The sequence below is a fragment of the Pezoporus occidentalis genome, unplaced genomic scaffold, assembly GCF_034315485.1.
Source record: "Pezoporus occidentalis ecotype Australia unplaced genomic scaffold, CSIRO_AGI_Poc_V1 ctg72, whole genome shotgun sequence".
NCBI lineage: Eukaryota > Metazoa > Chordata > Aves > Psittaciformes > Psittacidae > Pezoporus > Pezoporus occidentalis.
This window is the reverse complement of record NW_026916072.1, coordinates 3,483,179-3,497,110: the sequence shown is the minus strand read 5'-3', so window position 1 is coordinate 3,497,110 and position 13,932 is coordinate 3,483,179. Positions and strand designations below refer to the sequence as shown.

The following is a 13,932-nucleotide window of genomic DNA, read 5'->3' as shown; positions in this document are numbered from 1 at the left end:
AACGCGGCGGGGGGGCCCCTCACACACCCCCCCCCCCCCGTGGGGTCACCGCGCCCGGGGCCGCCCCTCGCAGCGCTCCGGCACCGGCACTGGGCTGCAGCCGCTCTCCCGATGGGTGACTACGGAGCGCAGCTAGTGGGGACCTGGAGGGGGCGGCCCCGGGTGCGGTGCCCCCGGAGGCACCCTGTGTGGTGGTGGACGTGGGCCCCCCGAGCTGGCACTTCTGCAGCTTGCACCCCAGTGCAGACCCTATAGGACACCCCACTGCAGCCCCCACCGCTCACCCCACTGCAGCCCCCACCGCTCACCCCACTGCCCAGGGCCCAAGCCTATCCTCGGAACAAGAGGCAGGGTGATGGTTGGCGGGGAGGGGGTAGGCAGCCAGAGCAGCCCCACAGCTCTGGGGTGAGATTTGTCACCCCCGTGTTCAGAGCCCTCGCCCCCCACCCCGGCCTTTGAAGTGCTGCTGGTGGCGGCCACGGAGGTGCCACTTCACACCTCGGACTCGCATAAAGGCGAGGCCGGCCGGGAGACGCCGGCACACGGCCCCGCAGCAGCAGCCATGGCAGCCCCCGGCCTCCCGCTGCCCCCCACATCCCTGCTGCAGCACTGGGGCTGCCGCGGGCCCCCGGACCCCGAGGGCTACAGCAGCAGCTCGCCCGCAGCCTCGCCCGACTCCTGCGGCCTCTCATCGCCCGCCGCTGCCCGGGGACCCCGGAGCGGCCCCGCTGCCCCTCGCGGCCCCAGGGGCAGGAAGGGAGCGCGGGGAGCGGGGGGCCCGCGGCAGAGCGCCAGCGAGCGGGAGAAGCTGCGGATGCGGCGGCTGGCGCAGGCCCTGCTGCGGCTGCGGCACTACCTGCCGCCCGCGCTGGCGCCCGCCGGGCAGAGCCTCACCAAGATCGAGACCCTGCGCCTGGCCGCCCGCTACATCGCGCACCTCTCGGCGCTGCTGGGGCTCAGCGAGGAGGCGCTGGCCCGGCGGCGGGGGGCGGCGCCCCGGCACTGCCCGCTCTGCCCCCAGGGCCTGGGGTGCTGCCGGAGCCCGGACCCCCGCCCGCTCCCGCCCGCACCGGCCCCGCGCGATGCTTCGCCCCCCGGCGCTGCGGGCTGGGGGTCACCTCCCGTGGCCGGGCCCCCGCCGGAGCTGCTCGGGGCTGCCGGCGTGGGGCCGGGGGCCTGGGGGTCGTCGCCTCCCTGTGGCGCTGCAGCAGGGCCCCCCCCGGAGGTGCTTGGGGTTCCAGACCTGGGGCCGGGAGCCTGGGGCTCGCCCCCCTACATCCCTTCGGTGAGGACCCCCCCGGAGCTGCACGGGAGCGCCGTCACCTCCGACACGTGTTCGTGGCCATCCCCCCTTCATGGGGCAGGAGCTCCTCCTGACCTCCCTGGAGACGCCCTCCTGGATGCGGGGCTGATGCTGCCAGAGTTTGTGGATGCAGGGACTGTCACCCAGGTACGTGGCTGGGGTGAGCCCATGGGCACAGGTCACTCCCTTGTGCACTCAGAGCTTGGGGCACTGTGAGGACCAGATCTGGGGTGACAACAGCCTTGTCTGGGGTTAGGAAGGGGAAGGTGTCCCTGCCCTCCCTGTAGCGGGTGCATGCGGGTCCCTGACCCTCCCCAGTGCCACCCTCCCTCGTATTCAGCTGGTCCCATTGTGGATGGGCTCTACCAACCGCCCCAAGCTCCTGTCCTGGCTGGTCCCCCTCTGACCCATGCTCTGCTCCCCAGGACCTGTCTGCAGACCTGCTCTCCCTTTTGGAAGCCCTGCTCCCGTCACAGCGCCAGGACTGACCCAGTCAAACCCCAGCTGCCCGGTGCCATGTGGCCCCATGATGCACTACATGGATGAAACAGCTCGTGGGACCGTGTCTCCTCTTGGACAGTGGGGGGGCGGTGGGAAGGAGCTGCCTCTCATGTGGGCCTGGAGCTGTGCTGGACACGCTGGGGTGCTGCGACTGTACATAAATAAACCCTCGTGCCCCTCCATGTGTCACCGTGTGGTGTTCCCACCGCAGGAGCCAGGTACAGGATGGGATGCTCCATTCCAGGGTCACTGCATTGGCTCTGGGGTCAGGTTTGGGCACAGGAGAGGATGCCCAAGCTGGTGAACTCATGCTCTGCAGACAGGCCGGGCACAGGCATCTCACCGGGCTCTGGTGTGGGTACAAGCATTGCCTGGCTGGGCTGCAGAGGTTGGGGACTGCTGCTCGGGCAGGCTGGACCACATCTGGGAAAGGCATTGTGGGGAGGCTGAGGAGGAATGGGGGTCACCAACACCCTCGGGTCCAGCTCTGCGGCTCGGTGTGAGCTGGGCATTGCCCGCCCCCCGTGCTGGTGCGAGCCCCACAGCACAAAGTGAAATGTGGGTGTTGAGGATCCAGCAACAGGCTGGGGCGTGGGGCTGACCCCCCCCCCCCCAACGGGGCTGGAGACCCCGCAGACAGAGCGGAGGGGGGGGGGGGGGAGTTACAGGGGAACCTCCTCCATGGGGGTCCCCCATTAATGGGACTGTGCTGGGGCTTGCAGCTGGGTGCGAACGCGCCGGGGCTCTGGGGCTGGGGCCTGCGGGGCTAATGAGCGGAGCTTATCTGTGAAATGACTCGCTAATTACGTTAATTCCCTCTGCCGAGGCGGGCGAAGCCTTTGAGATGCAAAACAGCCCCCGTCTGCGGATGTCCCCAGCCAGGGCTCAAGGGAGCTGGGGCGCTCCGGCTGTGGGGACATCCCTGCTGCCCTGAGCACCTACCCTGCTCCTGGGGGCTGACCGGGGGGTTCTATGGGGCAGGCAGCTGCGCAGGGTGCTCAGCAGGGGCCCTGCTCCATTAGGGTGGGATCAGGGATGAGCCGGTGGAGCGGGAGCGGGTATGGAGGGGCTCGGACTGCAGGCAGAGCTGTCCGTGCACATCCACATCCATATCCATGTTCTGCATCTGTGAGTGCATCAACAGAACGGTGAACCTGGGTCTGTGTGTGTGTGTGCGTGTGTACACGAGCTCTGTGCACACTCAGGGGGTGGTGCAGGGTGCAGGACTGAGCTGTTCCCAGCTGGGCTACGTCAAGGAGGAACCTGAGCTACCAGCCAAGGGCACCCAGAGCTGCCTGCCAAGTGTCTCCTGGCAGCGGGTGCAGAGGTGCTGCGGGTGCCGGAGCCAGCAGAACCTTCCCCACTCATTCACCAGGCACAGCGCGGGTGTGGACGAGCAGTCACCCTGCCATGGCTGGACAGGACACCCTGGCTGGAGGTGAGGTGGTGGTGCTGGTGGGGAGCGGGGGCTGGTTCCCTTGGGAACTCTGGAATTGCGTGCCAGTGTCTCCATCCCCATGCAGGACCACAAGGGATGCTCCAGGCTGCGGGATGATGGGCAGCACTTGGGGTCAGCCAAGACTGTTTCACTCTGCCCTCTTTGGTGCCAAGGACCCCTGTGGCAATGTGAGGGGCTCGGGGGGAGCAGCGGGGATGGAGGGAGCAGCTGAAGGGGGAGGCAGTGAGCTGGGGGGGAGCTGAGGTGCAGACACCGTGGTGTGGGGCAGGGAGCAGGGCTCCGAGGGACCCATCCCCCCGGAGCCCGCATCCCAGGCTGCCTGTTGCCGCAGGAGGCGGCCATCTGGACGCAGACGCTATGGGGAACGCCAGCGTGGAGCCCCCCAGCAGCGTGGGCGCCCTGCATCAGGGCTGCGCCTGGACCCTCCCGGCGGAGGGGGCTGAGGAGGCGCTGCGGGTGCCCACGTTCTCACCCGCTGCCCAGGCGCGTGTGGCCATCACCTTTGCCCTGTTCGCCCTCTCCGCCGGCTGCAACCTGGCGGTGCTGCGTGCGGCGGGGGCCCGGCGCGGGGCCCGGCGCTCCCACGTCCGCCTGCTGCTGCAGCACCTCGCTGCTGCCGACCTGCTGCTCACCGTGGCCGTGATGCCGCTGGACGCCATCTGGAACATCACGCTGCAGTGGCGGGCGGGCGACCTGGCCTGCCGCCTCCTCATGTACCTCCGGCTGCTGGCCATGTACGCCTCTGCCTTCGTCACCGTCGTCATCAGCCTGGACCGGCAGGCTGCCATCCTGCGCCCGCTGGCCATCGCCCGTGCCCGGAGGAGGAACCGCATCATGCTGCAGGTCGCCTGGCTCCTCAGCGCGGTGCTCTCAGCACCACAGGTACCAGCGCAGGGCTCCGCTCCGGCTCATGCCCCATGGAAGGCTCCCACCCTTCCAGGGTGCCCGCCTGGGTTAATCCCAGGGCCGGTGCTGCCGTGAGCCCCGCAGGACAGGGATGGAGAGGGCTTGGAGGAGAGGCAGCCGAGTGCCCTCCTCTGTGTGCCACGATTCCCTGGGAGTGGGGAGCCCGTCTGGTGCATGCGTGACTCCGGGTCCCACTCTGATGACCAGGGCCTGACCCTGTGGCTCCAATAGTCCCTGGCTTGGATACTGGTGTTCTACCTTAGGGAGGCCTGGAGCCCCTGGAGAGGGGGCCGCCATCCCACCTCTGCTTTGCCTCCAGCTCTTCCTCTTCCGCACGGTCACAATCACCATCCACCCCCTGCACAACTTCACGCAGTGCACCACGCTTGGCAGCTTTGCCCAGCCCTGGCATGAGACCTTCTACAACATGCTGGGCTTCACCTGCCTCTTCCTGCTCCCACTGCTCATCATGGTCTGCTGCTACACCCGCATCCTCCTGGAGATCTCCCGGCGCATGGGCTCCAGCCTCTGTGAGTGCCCGAGATGCCGTGACCCCGTGCCTGGGGGCTCTGCAGGGACACTGGGATGGGGAGAGCAGGAGGGAGCCCTGGCTGGAGCTGTGTGGGGTCCCCGCAGCCCTCCCTTAGGGAATGGGGTCCCCATTCCAGACAGGCTGCTCAGTGTCCCCCACTGAGGCCATGGTCTCCCTCAGTCTCCTCCCAGGATGCATCGCTGCGGTGCTCCAGGAACAACATCCCCAGAGCACGGCTGCGTATGCTGAAGATGAGCCTGGTCATCGTCTCCTCCTTCATCCTCTGCTGGACTCCCTACTACCTGCTGGGGCTGTGGTACTGGTTCTGCCCCCGGGCCATGGAGAAGAGGGTCTCGCCCGCCCTCGCCCACATCCTCTTCATCTTTGGCCTCTTCAACGCGTGTCTGGACCCCATCACCTACGGACTCTTCACTATCCCCTTCCGGAGGGGCTGGGGCTGCCCCTTTGGGCACAGACCCAAGCCCCAGCCGCCCTCCCTGGCCACCGGCTCCTTCCACTGCTCGGCCTCGTCCCTTCCGCAGCAGCGGGAGCTGCCCGCAGGCGCCGGCTCCTGACACTGCAGCTCCCTGTGAGGGGGCACGGCCCCGCGCAGTGGGGACGCCCCGGGGTGCTCAGCTTGGGGGACAGCAGCAGTAGGACAGGTCTGCCAGGGTTTGGGGAGTCACTGCCGCTGCCTGCACCCCAAAGCGCCTCTGCCGGTGGTGGGGCTGCTGCGGGTGCCCCCAGCCCCTTTTTCTGCCTGCCAAGCTCTGTGTGGCAATAAAGCACCCCATGGCCGCTTCCTGCCCTGCCTGCGTCCCTGGTCGAGTTGGGCTGGGGTCCGCAGAGCCCCGGCTCACCGTCGCTGGCAAGGTGGCTGGTCTGGAGCTGGTCCTGGCTGCTCCATCCCTGCCATGGGGTGGTCCCAGTGCAGGGCAGACCCCAGGGTGCGCAGGGGGTGTCCAGGGCTGGTGCCGTGCCCCGCAGCGGCTCCTGGTCCCAGTGGGGCCCATGGCTGCAGCCTCGCTCCGCACGGGAGCTCCCGGCTCCCGCTGAAGGTCACTGCGAGGCCCCGGCTGCTCCCGGCTGCGCGGCAGCTGCCCAAGGCCGGCGCTGCCGCAGGAGCCCTGGGGAGCGCGAGCGGCAGCTTCACTGCAGCCAGGACTGAGGCAAGCGGCCGACCCCAGGCAGCGTCTCTGGGGCTCCCCCTTTGCTGCAGTGGGTGCTGGGCTCCCTCAGCACCTCCATCCCTGCTGCAGGCGGGACCCGGAGCTGCGCGTCCCGGGAGCGGTGCCCAGCGCAGCCGCGGTCGCAGGGTTTATTGGGAAGTAGCAAAGCAAAGAACCAGTGGTGCTGCTCCTGGGGGTCTCTGCCTTGAGGGGCTCCAGCGAATGGGGCTGCAGTCCCAGGGGCACAGGGGATCCTTGCTGTGGCTGGGCAGGGATAGGGCTTCCTTGGGATGGACGAGGCAGAGCTGTGCCCACTGCTGCTGGGATGTGCAGGGGGGACAAGCCCCAGGTGTGGATGATGGTAAGTATGAAACTAACAGTCTGGAATACTTAAAGGGGTGACAACTTGGAGAGGGGCTTTGCACAAGGGCCTGTAGGGACAGGCCAAGGGGAATGGCTTTAACCTGCCAGAGGGGAGACTGAGATGAGCTCTTAGGCAGAAGCTCTTCCCTGTGAGGGTGCTGAGGCGCTGGCACAGGGTGCCCAGAGAAGCTGTGGCTGCCCCATCCCTGGCAGTGTTCAAGGCCAGGTTGGACACAGGGGCTTGGAGCAAGCTGCTCCAGTGGAAGGGGTCCCTGCCTGTGACAGGGTTTGGAAGTGGATGAACTTTAAGGGCCCTTCAACCCAAACCATTCCATGATTCTGTGATCTTGCATAGGGCACATCACTTGCTCCTGTGGCAGAGAAAGGCCTGAGCAATACTGTAAGGATAGGGACTTGGAAACCAATGGGAACCACAGGACCCATCAAGTGACGGGAATCACCAAGCAATGAGCTCCAGCTGAAACCTCGGCTGTTTATGAGTCAGCAGCTCCTGGGATACTGCTGAGGCTCTTTCCCCCATGTTCTGACAGTGTAGCAGTTGTTGGACAAGGGTCTGGAGGGTTGATGCTGCTCCAGGACACCCACCCGCTCCCCCAGGGAAGCTGGAGAGCAGACACAGACCGGCCGGAAGAGGGGACAGAGCCACAGGCAGGGCAATGCAGTGGGAGGTGATGCTGGGGAGCCTGCCAGGGGATGCCTATACTTGGGTGACTGTTTCCCACCCAACTCAGCAGCATCACGGCATCCCCTGCTCCCTGCAGCGCCCTCCCCGCAGCAGCACCTTGCAGAGCACGAGGTGACCCAGGAGAACGCTGCTGCCCGCTCCCCGCGCAGCTCAGCACGGCGTGGCTGAGGCTCTAGGTGCTGGTGCTGCCGCTGCCGGGGCGCTTCTCAGTGAAGAAGCTTTTGAGCAGCAGCACTTGCCCAATGCTGACCACAAAGAGGATGAGGGTTTCCCCGACCGACCAGTACGAGACCCGGCCGTTGAGGTCCTCGGCTCTGCTCCGGTCCTGTGCTTCCCGCAAGCGGTAATGGGTCTGGGAGTCGATCACCGTGTTCAGCGCCTCGTGGATGGTGACGCAGGCAGACTCCATCTGGGGAGACAAGCACATTCCAGCGCTCCTGCTGCGGCACGGTGCTGAGGACAGTGCTGGGACACCCAGGGCATGGCAGCAGTGCCCTGAGCTGCTGGGTCTCTGCCAGCTGAGCTCTGCCCAAAGGGGCAACGCTGGAGACCTCCCAGTGAAGGGAACCCACTGCAGGCACCACAGCACAACTGAGAGGCACTGGGGCTGGTCCAGCCCTGTTTTGCTTCCCATGTGTGGGATGGGAGCCGGGTGCTCCAGTTGGAGCAGGCTCAGGCCTGGAGCAGCCCCCCCATCCCTCCCTGGGAGCAGGATGTGGCCTGCATGGCATGGGGTGAGTGGCTGGCGGTTGGCACTTCTGCATTCGGCAGAGGGGAAGGGGCACGAGCCCCAGGCACTGTCCCGTGGGGCCTTTTGGCCACAAGTGGGAGCTGCGGTAGGACCTTCCCCCCATGGCAGCCCCATGTCACTGTGCAGGGACCTACCTGCGTCAGCGCGGTGACGCGGTTGCTCATGTCGGGCAGGATCGGGGGCTCGTCGCCCACCTGGAAGTCGAAGTAGACGGTTTTGTGGGAGAAGGTGGAGAATTCGTTGCTGAAGCAGAAGGTGTAGACACCCTGGACTTCAGTACGGTGCGGGAAGCTGTCGTACTGCTTCTTGGTCTCCTTGTAGATCGTCCTGCCATTGGGGTCCTCCACGTAGCAGTCCACATCGTAGTGTCCGCCGGTGATCACCTGCGCAAGGAGATGCAGCAGCACATGCCAAAATCTGAGGTGAGAGCACGTGCCTTTGCCCATACCTCACATGGCCAGCCTAGACTGAGGGAGCACTGGGGAAGTTGCACCCTGCAGGGCACACAGCTCAAGTGGGGTGTCGCAGCTCAGGGTGGGATGCGCGGGTCCAGCCCTGGGTCAGGGGCTCCTGTGGTCACATCCCAGTGCTTGCTCCAAGACAGGCACCACTGGGCATGAGAACAGGGCTGGGAATTGGTCGCGGTGCAGTGCAGGGGGAGATGGGAACTGCATGGGAAAGGTGAAGGTGCAGCCCTGCCAGGGGCTCTGTGGGACATGGGAGGGAGCACAGAGTTGCGGGTATGTGGAGAGGGTGACGGGCACAAGCAGGGGGCGACGGTATGGGCAGGGCAGGGACATGGGGCTTGGGGGTTGGACAGAGGGCAGCGGGCACAAGAAGGGGCAGGGGCGCGGGCAGGGGCGCAGGCAGGGGCGCGGGCAGGGCAGTACCTGGTAGTCCAGCGTGAACTTGAGGCCGCGCTCCAGCTCCTGGTGGAAGCACTGCCGGTCGCTGTCGGGCAGCTCGAACGTCAGCTCGGTGCCGCCGGCCCGCAGCGCGCCCAGCACCGACACCAGCATCAGCAGCGGCAGCGCCCGCATCCCGGCCCGCATCCCGCCGCTCCCGCCCCGCCTGACGTGGCGCGCACCCGGCACCGCCACCGGCCGCGCTTCCGCTGGGGGCGGCTCCGGCGCCACCTCCCCGCCCCCGGGGCCGGGCAGGCGCAGCGGAGGGGCCGGTGGGGCGGGACCCACGGCGGGACCCGGGGCGGCACCGCGCCGGCATCCCCGGGAGCCCGCCCGTCCTGAGCGCCACGGAACGAGCGTGTGGGAGCGCTGCCCGTGTCTGTTCCCATGGGAGAGAGAGCTCGGGGAGAGCCCGCGGGTGACCCGCGTCAGGCTGGTGGTGGTCAACGAGAAGAGGGCTCCTGAGAGCAGCTCCAGGGCCTGAAGGGGCTGCGGGAAAGCTGGAGAGGGGCTTGGGACAGGGGCCTGTAGGGACAGGCCAAGGGGAATGGCTTTAACCTGCCCGAGGGGAGACTGAGCTGAGCTCTTAGGCAGAAGCTCTTCCCTGGGAGGGTGCTGAGGCGCTGGCACAGGGTGCCCAGAGAAGCTGTGGCTGCCCCATCCCTGGCAGTGCTCAAGGCCAGGTTGGACACAGGGGCTTGGAGCAAGCTGCTCCAGTGGAAGGGGTCCCTGCCCGTGGCAGGGGTTGGAGCTGCAGGAGCTTTAAGGTCCCTTCAACCCAAATCTGTGGTTCTATGACCTAATTTCTGCAGATATCCCACCTCCAACCGCTGCCCAAAGGCATCAAACATTTTTTTTAAGAAAAAGAAGACAAACACAAAATATGAGGGTATTTAGTAACGAATGGAGGAGGTGAACAACAGGATTTCAAATTCACACTCTGAAAGACAAATGTCACTTACAGCGCAAACATGCCTGAAATTCAGAGACATTTGACCTAAGTAGAAACTTTAAGGCTGTAAAAATATAACACACCCCCCCCCCCCCCCCCTTTGCTCTAAGCCACACATGTAAACCTCAAACGGTCCTAGAGAACACCCCTGGGCTGTTACAGCCAAAGCCCGGCTCTGCCTTGTGCAAGGCTCTGCAGCAGCCTGTTGAGCACTGGCTCGTGCCCTGGGCAGGGCACCGGGTCCTCGCCAGCCGTGTGGGTGGATGGATGGATGGATGGATGGATGGATGGATGGATGGATGGATAGACAGCTGGAGCACGTGTGGGTGAGGCAAGAGCCGAACCTGCAGCAGTGGGTGTCAAAGCCCTGCTGCCTGTGCAGTGGTGCCAGGACACGTTAGCCCTCACTAGGGTACAGACCCCAGTACTCACTGGGCAGTGGTGCAGGGCCCTGGGCTGGCTCCCTCCATGCCACCAGCTCCGTGTGGTCGGTTCAGCGGAGGCTGGTGGCAGCTATGGCACATCCAGCCCATGGTCCTGTGGCGTGGGGGACAAGCAGAGCTCCCCACAGAGCCCGGCTGAGAATGGGGCCCTGCAGTGCCCGATTGCACTGCCCTGATGGTGCAGAGCTGCCTGGGCTGCCGGTGCAGGATGCCACATGTCCCACAGCAGGGTGCCACATGTCCTGTCTGCAGGGCAGGGCCATGGGGTCCCCAGCCCTGGGAGGGAGCCGCAGTTGTACCCCCATCTCCAGCTATGTGGGTGTGTTTGCTGGCTTGGGCTCATGCTGCCTGGGGGTGAGCCTGTGCAGAGCTGCTGCAGACCCCAGCGTTGGGCAGAAGCTCCCCACGTAAAAAGCAGCACTCCCAGTCCTGGAATTCAGTGCAGTGGGAAATGCCCCTGAACCTTGGTCACTGCAGAGATGGAGATAAACCCGCTCCAAGCCAGTCACCAGCCTGCAGCAACGATGGGTGAGCTCAGCTTCTGGAGTTCCAGTGCCTGGAGGTGTCTGAGGTCGAGAGCTGTCTCCCTCTCCAGCACAGCTAGGTACCAATACATTCAATTGCTAGGAATGGGTGCTCTTCCAAGCACCCGCAGCATTAAGCTCTTCCCCCTGGCAGGCACTTCACACACACATCACCCCACAGCTCACTTGTGTGTGGCTCCACACAGGTTTCTATGTCTGAACGAGCTGGGTGGAAGAAAAATAGGTTATAAATCATGAGGAATAAGCGACCTGCAGGCAGGAGCCAGTGTGTGAAGCCGAACGATCTCAGATGGTCTGGGACTGACCTCTCAGGTCATCACTCCTGGGGAAAGGTCCAGAAGAGACTGGAATACGAGAGGCTCCAGCTGCCTGGGCTGGGTACCCGGGCTCCCCGCACAGCTCCAGCAAGTGGGAGCAGGAGCCTCCCGGTTGAGCCCCTGGGCACAGGTCTGGTCCCTGTGGTCACCAGCGCTTCCCTGGAGCTGGGTGACGCGGGAACCATCACGTTTCTGCGTTGACAGCACTGGTTTGGTGAGCTCTGCGGGAAGCAAATGGTGATGTGGCTACTGGGCCACGACTTCCTCGAAATCAGAGAGCTGCCGCATCTGCTCCGCCTGCATGGAATGTCTCCGGAGCAGCTTCCTTCTGGCTCGCAAGTCTCCCCACCTGGGTGAGCTGGGAGTGAAGGACACCAGAGCCTTCAGGCCAGCAGCCAGCGGGGAGGGGGCTTTGCTGCTGGCGCCGATGTCGGGGATGGGGGGGTTGGGGTTCACGTTCAGGGGGGGCAGGTATCCGGGCCTGCTGTGCGCGATGTGGTCCAGCAGCAGGGTGCCGGAGCCTCTCCTCTCCAGCAAGCCGGGCGGCCGGCGCCGCATGGGCCTGGGAGAGGTGCCAGCGCTGCTGTCCAGGGCGTCCCGGGAGCCGTCCAGCGAGGCCGCGTGGGGCCCACTGAGCCTCCTGCGCTCCAATGGCCCCTTCCCATCGGCCGGGCCGGGGATGCCGCAGAGCTGGGGCTCGTCGTCGTGGTGCTCGGCGCTGAGCCGCCGCCAGCGCAGCGCCGCGGCCGGGCCCTCCGGCTCCTCGGGCACCGCGCTCCTGCGGGGCAGGCGCTGCACCGCGGCCGGGCTCTTCTCGAACGCTGCCTTCCTCAGCGGCGCCCTCGGAGCCGGGTCGTCCACCGGCGGCAGGAGGGACGGGTCCTTGCTCCTGCTGCCGCCGCGGGCGGGAGGAGCCTTTTTGGAGAGCGAGAGGTCGCTGATGCCCGTGATCACCTCCTCATCCGCACCCACCCGTGAATCATCGTGGTGTGTGGAGGCTGCCAGCACCGAGGGTGCCACAAGGCCCCACGGCTCCGAGCGCAGCCGCTTGAGCCGGGGCAGCCGGGCTCTGTGGGCTGCCCCTGTGTGCTGCCCTGGGGAGGGCGGCTCGTTGGCACAGGGGCTGTCCCCAGGGTGCGATGGGAAGATGCTGCTCTCCTCCTCAGCAGGGGAAGGTGCTGAGATGGGAGCTTTCGGGTGGGTGCTGGGGGGTGCTGTGCGTGCCTCGGGGAGGCTCCTCTCCTTGAAGTCCAGCAAGGGTGGCATGTTCAGGTATTGCTTGGCTGTCTTGGTGCCAGAGGCAGATTTGTCCATGGTGATGATGATCACCTCCTTCCCTTTGGCTTTGCAGGCATTCAGGAGGTGCTGCAGCACATCCTTGTCGTTGGCGTTGATGGCGTGGACCAGTGCTGATGCTCCCGAGTGGTCCTCCAGGCTGGGGTCTGCGCCGTTCTCCAGCAGCAGGGACACCACGTCCCCACCGGCACCGCGGATGCAGGCGTGCATCAGGGCTGTTTTCCCGGACTTGTCCTGGATGTTGGGGTCAGCTCTGTTGTCCAGCAGGTACTTCACCATCCTGGGCTTGCTAATGCTCTGCTGGTCAACGTGCCTGGTGATGCAGGCCACCATCAGGGCCGTCTCCCCTCTCTCATTGCTCTCGTTGATGTAAGCCCCCCCTTCCAGCAGCAGCCGGGTGAGGCGGAGCCGCCCAAGCCACACTGCCTTCAGGAGGGGGTTCCCCCCCGTCTCCAGCTCTGTCACCTCATCCATGGCACCGGCCGTTTTTTACTGGTGGGCAATGGGAGCGTCAGCCGGTCGCTGCAGAGGGACCATAAGGAGAGGTGAGGTTTGGTGTCCAGCTCCCCCCCTGCCCTGCCCTGCCCGGGTGCCCTGTGCCCGGCTGACCATGTCCAGCCCACACTGTGGAACCCCAAAGCCCCCCACCCCACACAGTGGGTCTAGTGGAAGGTGTCCCTGCCACAGGCAGGGGATTGGAACTGGAGGAGGTTTAAGGTCCTCCCAATGCAAACCATTGTGTGATTCTATGACTTGGCTGCCAGGGTCCCGGTTGACCTTAATTGCTCTTAATTGCCCTGAGGAGCTCAGCTGAGATCCCCACCCACCTCCCTGCCCCCCTCCCACGGCTCCTGGGCTGGGGCTCTATTTAAATGCAGGGCTCGTCCATGCCAGTCCTGGTGTGATCTATGAAGGTGCAGGAGCCTTCATCCACTCTCTTGCACCAGCTCCTTCACTGGATTTCCCTCGATTACCCAGGATCTGACCACCCCTTACCCTGATGGCTGCTGTTGATGGGACCAGACATGGACTCATCCGTGTCTCATCCCAGCCTGTGCTGTGGTGGTCCTCGGCTTATGACTTGTCTCCTCACAGAGCAGCTCTGCTCTGGCAGCTTCCTACCAGGACACCCTGGTTCATCTCGCCTTGCTCCTCTCCAGCTATGTTGCCCCATGCTGGCATCTGCCTGGATGCACCCGATTTCCCCAAGTGCTAGAGCAATCTGTGCAGTTCTGACCCCAAGGTGGTTTCCGCTAGGTCCTCTATGTCCTTTGGACGGTAACGCAGAGCCCGCTGGAGACAGTGTGAACATCTACAGCTTCTTGTGCTGAAGCCACCACCTCTGCTTCCTCGCTGCTGAAGCTGTGGTCACATTGTCTGTAACCCGTTGCTGCTCGACGCTGGTGTGAGCTGCTGCTGGAGGAGCAGCTTCCACTCCCGGCAGCTCCGCAGCAGCCTGGCTCCGGAGCATCAACAGGCGCTTCCCTGGCACCGGCTGTGGGGAGTTCGGGCAGGTAAGGAAGCAGCCATGGCGTACGACCCGAGCGCCCCATGGCCCTGCTGCCTGTGTCCTCAGGAGCAAACCCATCCCTGGCAGCTGCGAGGCTCCAGGCAGAGGCAGCGGCTCGGAGTGGTGCCGGAGGGACCAGCAGAGCCCAGCTCCAGACATCCCGGAGGCAGACACGGCCCCGTCGGCTGCCTCAGTTCCACCCCTCGGGTCTTGCCCAGCGCTTCCCTGGAGCATCCCCCCGGAGCCCCCGGCGTGGGGCAGGCGCTGCGCTGCG

At 65.4% G+C, this 13,932-nt stretch overlaps 4 protein-coding genes across 5 annotated transcripts; 2 read left to right on the top strand and 2 right to left on the bottom strand.

Moving 5' to 3' along the window:
* Positions 1–445: 445 nt before the first annotated feature.
* On the top strand, positions 446–1,984 carry LOC134176073 (mesoderm posterior protein 1-like). Its single transcript, XM_062642731.1, has 2 exons — positions 446–1,450; positions 1,729–1,984. Exons 1-2 carry the CDS (start codon positions 563–565, stop codon positions 1,789–1,791), a joined length of 951 nt encoding a protein of 316 aa, XP_062498715.1. The 5' UTR covers positions 446–562; the 3' UTR covers positions 1,792–1,984.
* A 1,045-nt stretch (positions 1,985–3,029) lies between these two features.
* Positions 3,030–5,594, top strand: LOC134176068 (gonadotropin-releasing hormone receptor-like). 2 transcript variants are annotated; one of them, XM_062642721.1, is made up of 4 exons: positions 3,030–3,242; positions 3,595–4,145; positions 4,546–4,699; positions 4,882–5,594. In XM_062642721.1, exons 1-4 carry the CDS (start codon positions 3,215–3,217, stop codon positions 5,274–5,276), a joined length of 1,128 nt encoding a protein of 375 aa, XP_062498705.1. In that variant the 5' UTR covers positions 3,030–3,214; the 3' UTR covers positions 5,277–5,594. The 2 variants fall into 2 exon arrangements, with proteins under 2 accessions (XP_062498705.1, XP_062498704.1); XM_062642720.1 differs by having other exon boundaries at positions 4,489–4,699.
* Positions 5,595–6,760: 1,166 nt separating this feature from the next.
* Positions 6,761–8,792, bottom strand: TMED3 (transmembrane p24 trafficking protein 3). Its single transcript, XM_062642735.1, has 3 exons — positions 8,581–8,792; positions 7,825–8,073; positions 6,761–7,348 (listed from the first exon to the last, which is right to left on the bottom strand). Exons 1-3 carry the CDS (start codon positions 8,740–8,742, stop codon positions 7,112–7,114), a joined length of 648 nt encoding a protein of 215 aa, XP_062498719.1. The 5' UTR covers positions 8,743–8,792; the 3' UTR covers positions 6,761–7,111.
* A 1,640-nt stretch (positions 8,793–10,432) lies between these two features.
* Positions 10,433–12,696, bottom strand: ANKRD34C (ankyrin repeat domain 34C). Its single transcript, XM_062642709.1, has one exon. The coding sequence runs from the start codon at positions 12,620–12,622 to the stop codon at positions 11,099–11,101; it is 1,524 nt and encodes a 507-aa protein (XP_062498693.1). The 5' UTR covers positions 12,623–12,696; the 3' UTR covers positions 10,433–11,098.
* Positions 12,697–13,932: the final 1,236 nt, after the last annotated feature.

Excerpts from the sequence above, each read along its gene's own strand:
- LOC134176068 (XM_062642720.1), top strand. The coding sequence starts at position 3,215 with ATGGCTGGACAGGACACCCTGGCTGGAG. Across the intron at positions 4,146-4,488 it reads CGGTGCTCTCAGCACCACAG|CTCTTCCTCTTCCGCACGGT; the intron begins GTACCAGCGCAG and ends CTTTGCCTCCAG. Across the intron at positions 4,700-4,881 it reads GCGCATGGGCTCCAGCCTCT|TCTCCTCCCAGGATGCATCG; the intron begins GTGAGTGCCCGA and ends GGTCTCCCTCAG.
- ANKRD34C (XM_062642709.1), bottom strand. The coding sequence starts at position 12,622 with ATGGATGAGGTGACAGAGCTGGAGACGGGGGGGAACCCCCTCCTGAAG.
- LOC134176073 (XM_062642731.1), top strand. The coding sequence starts at position 563 with ATGGCAGCCCCCGGCCTCCCGCTGCCCCCCACATCCCTGCTGCAGCAC. Across the intron at positions 1,451-1,728 it reads ATGCAGGGACTGTCACCCAG|GACCTGTCTGCAGACCTGCT; the intron begins GTACGTGGCTGG and ends TCTGCTCCCCAG.
- TMED3 (XM_062642735.1), bottom strand. The coding sequence starts at position 8,742 with ATGCGGGCCGGGATGCGGGCGCTGCCGCTGCTGATGCTGGTGTCGGTG. Across the intron at positions 8,074-8,580 it reads AGTTCACGCTGGACTACCAG|GTGATCACCGGCGGACACTA; the intron begins GTACTGCCCTGC and ends CTCCTTGCGCAG. Across the intron at positions 7,349-7,824 it reads GCGTCACCGCGCTGACGCAG|ATGGAGTCTGCCTGCGTCAC; the intron begins GTAGGTCCCTGC and ends TTGTCTCCCCAG.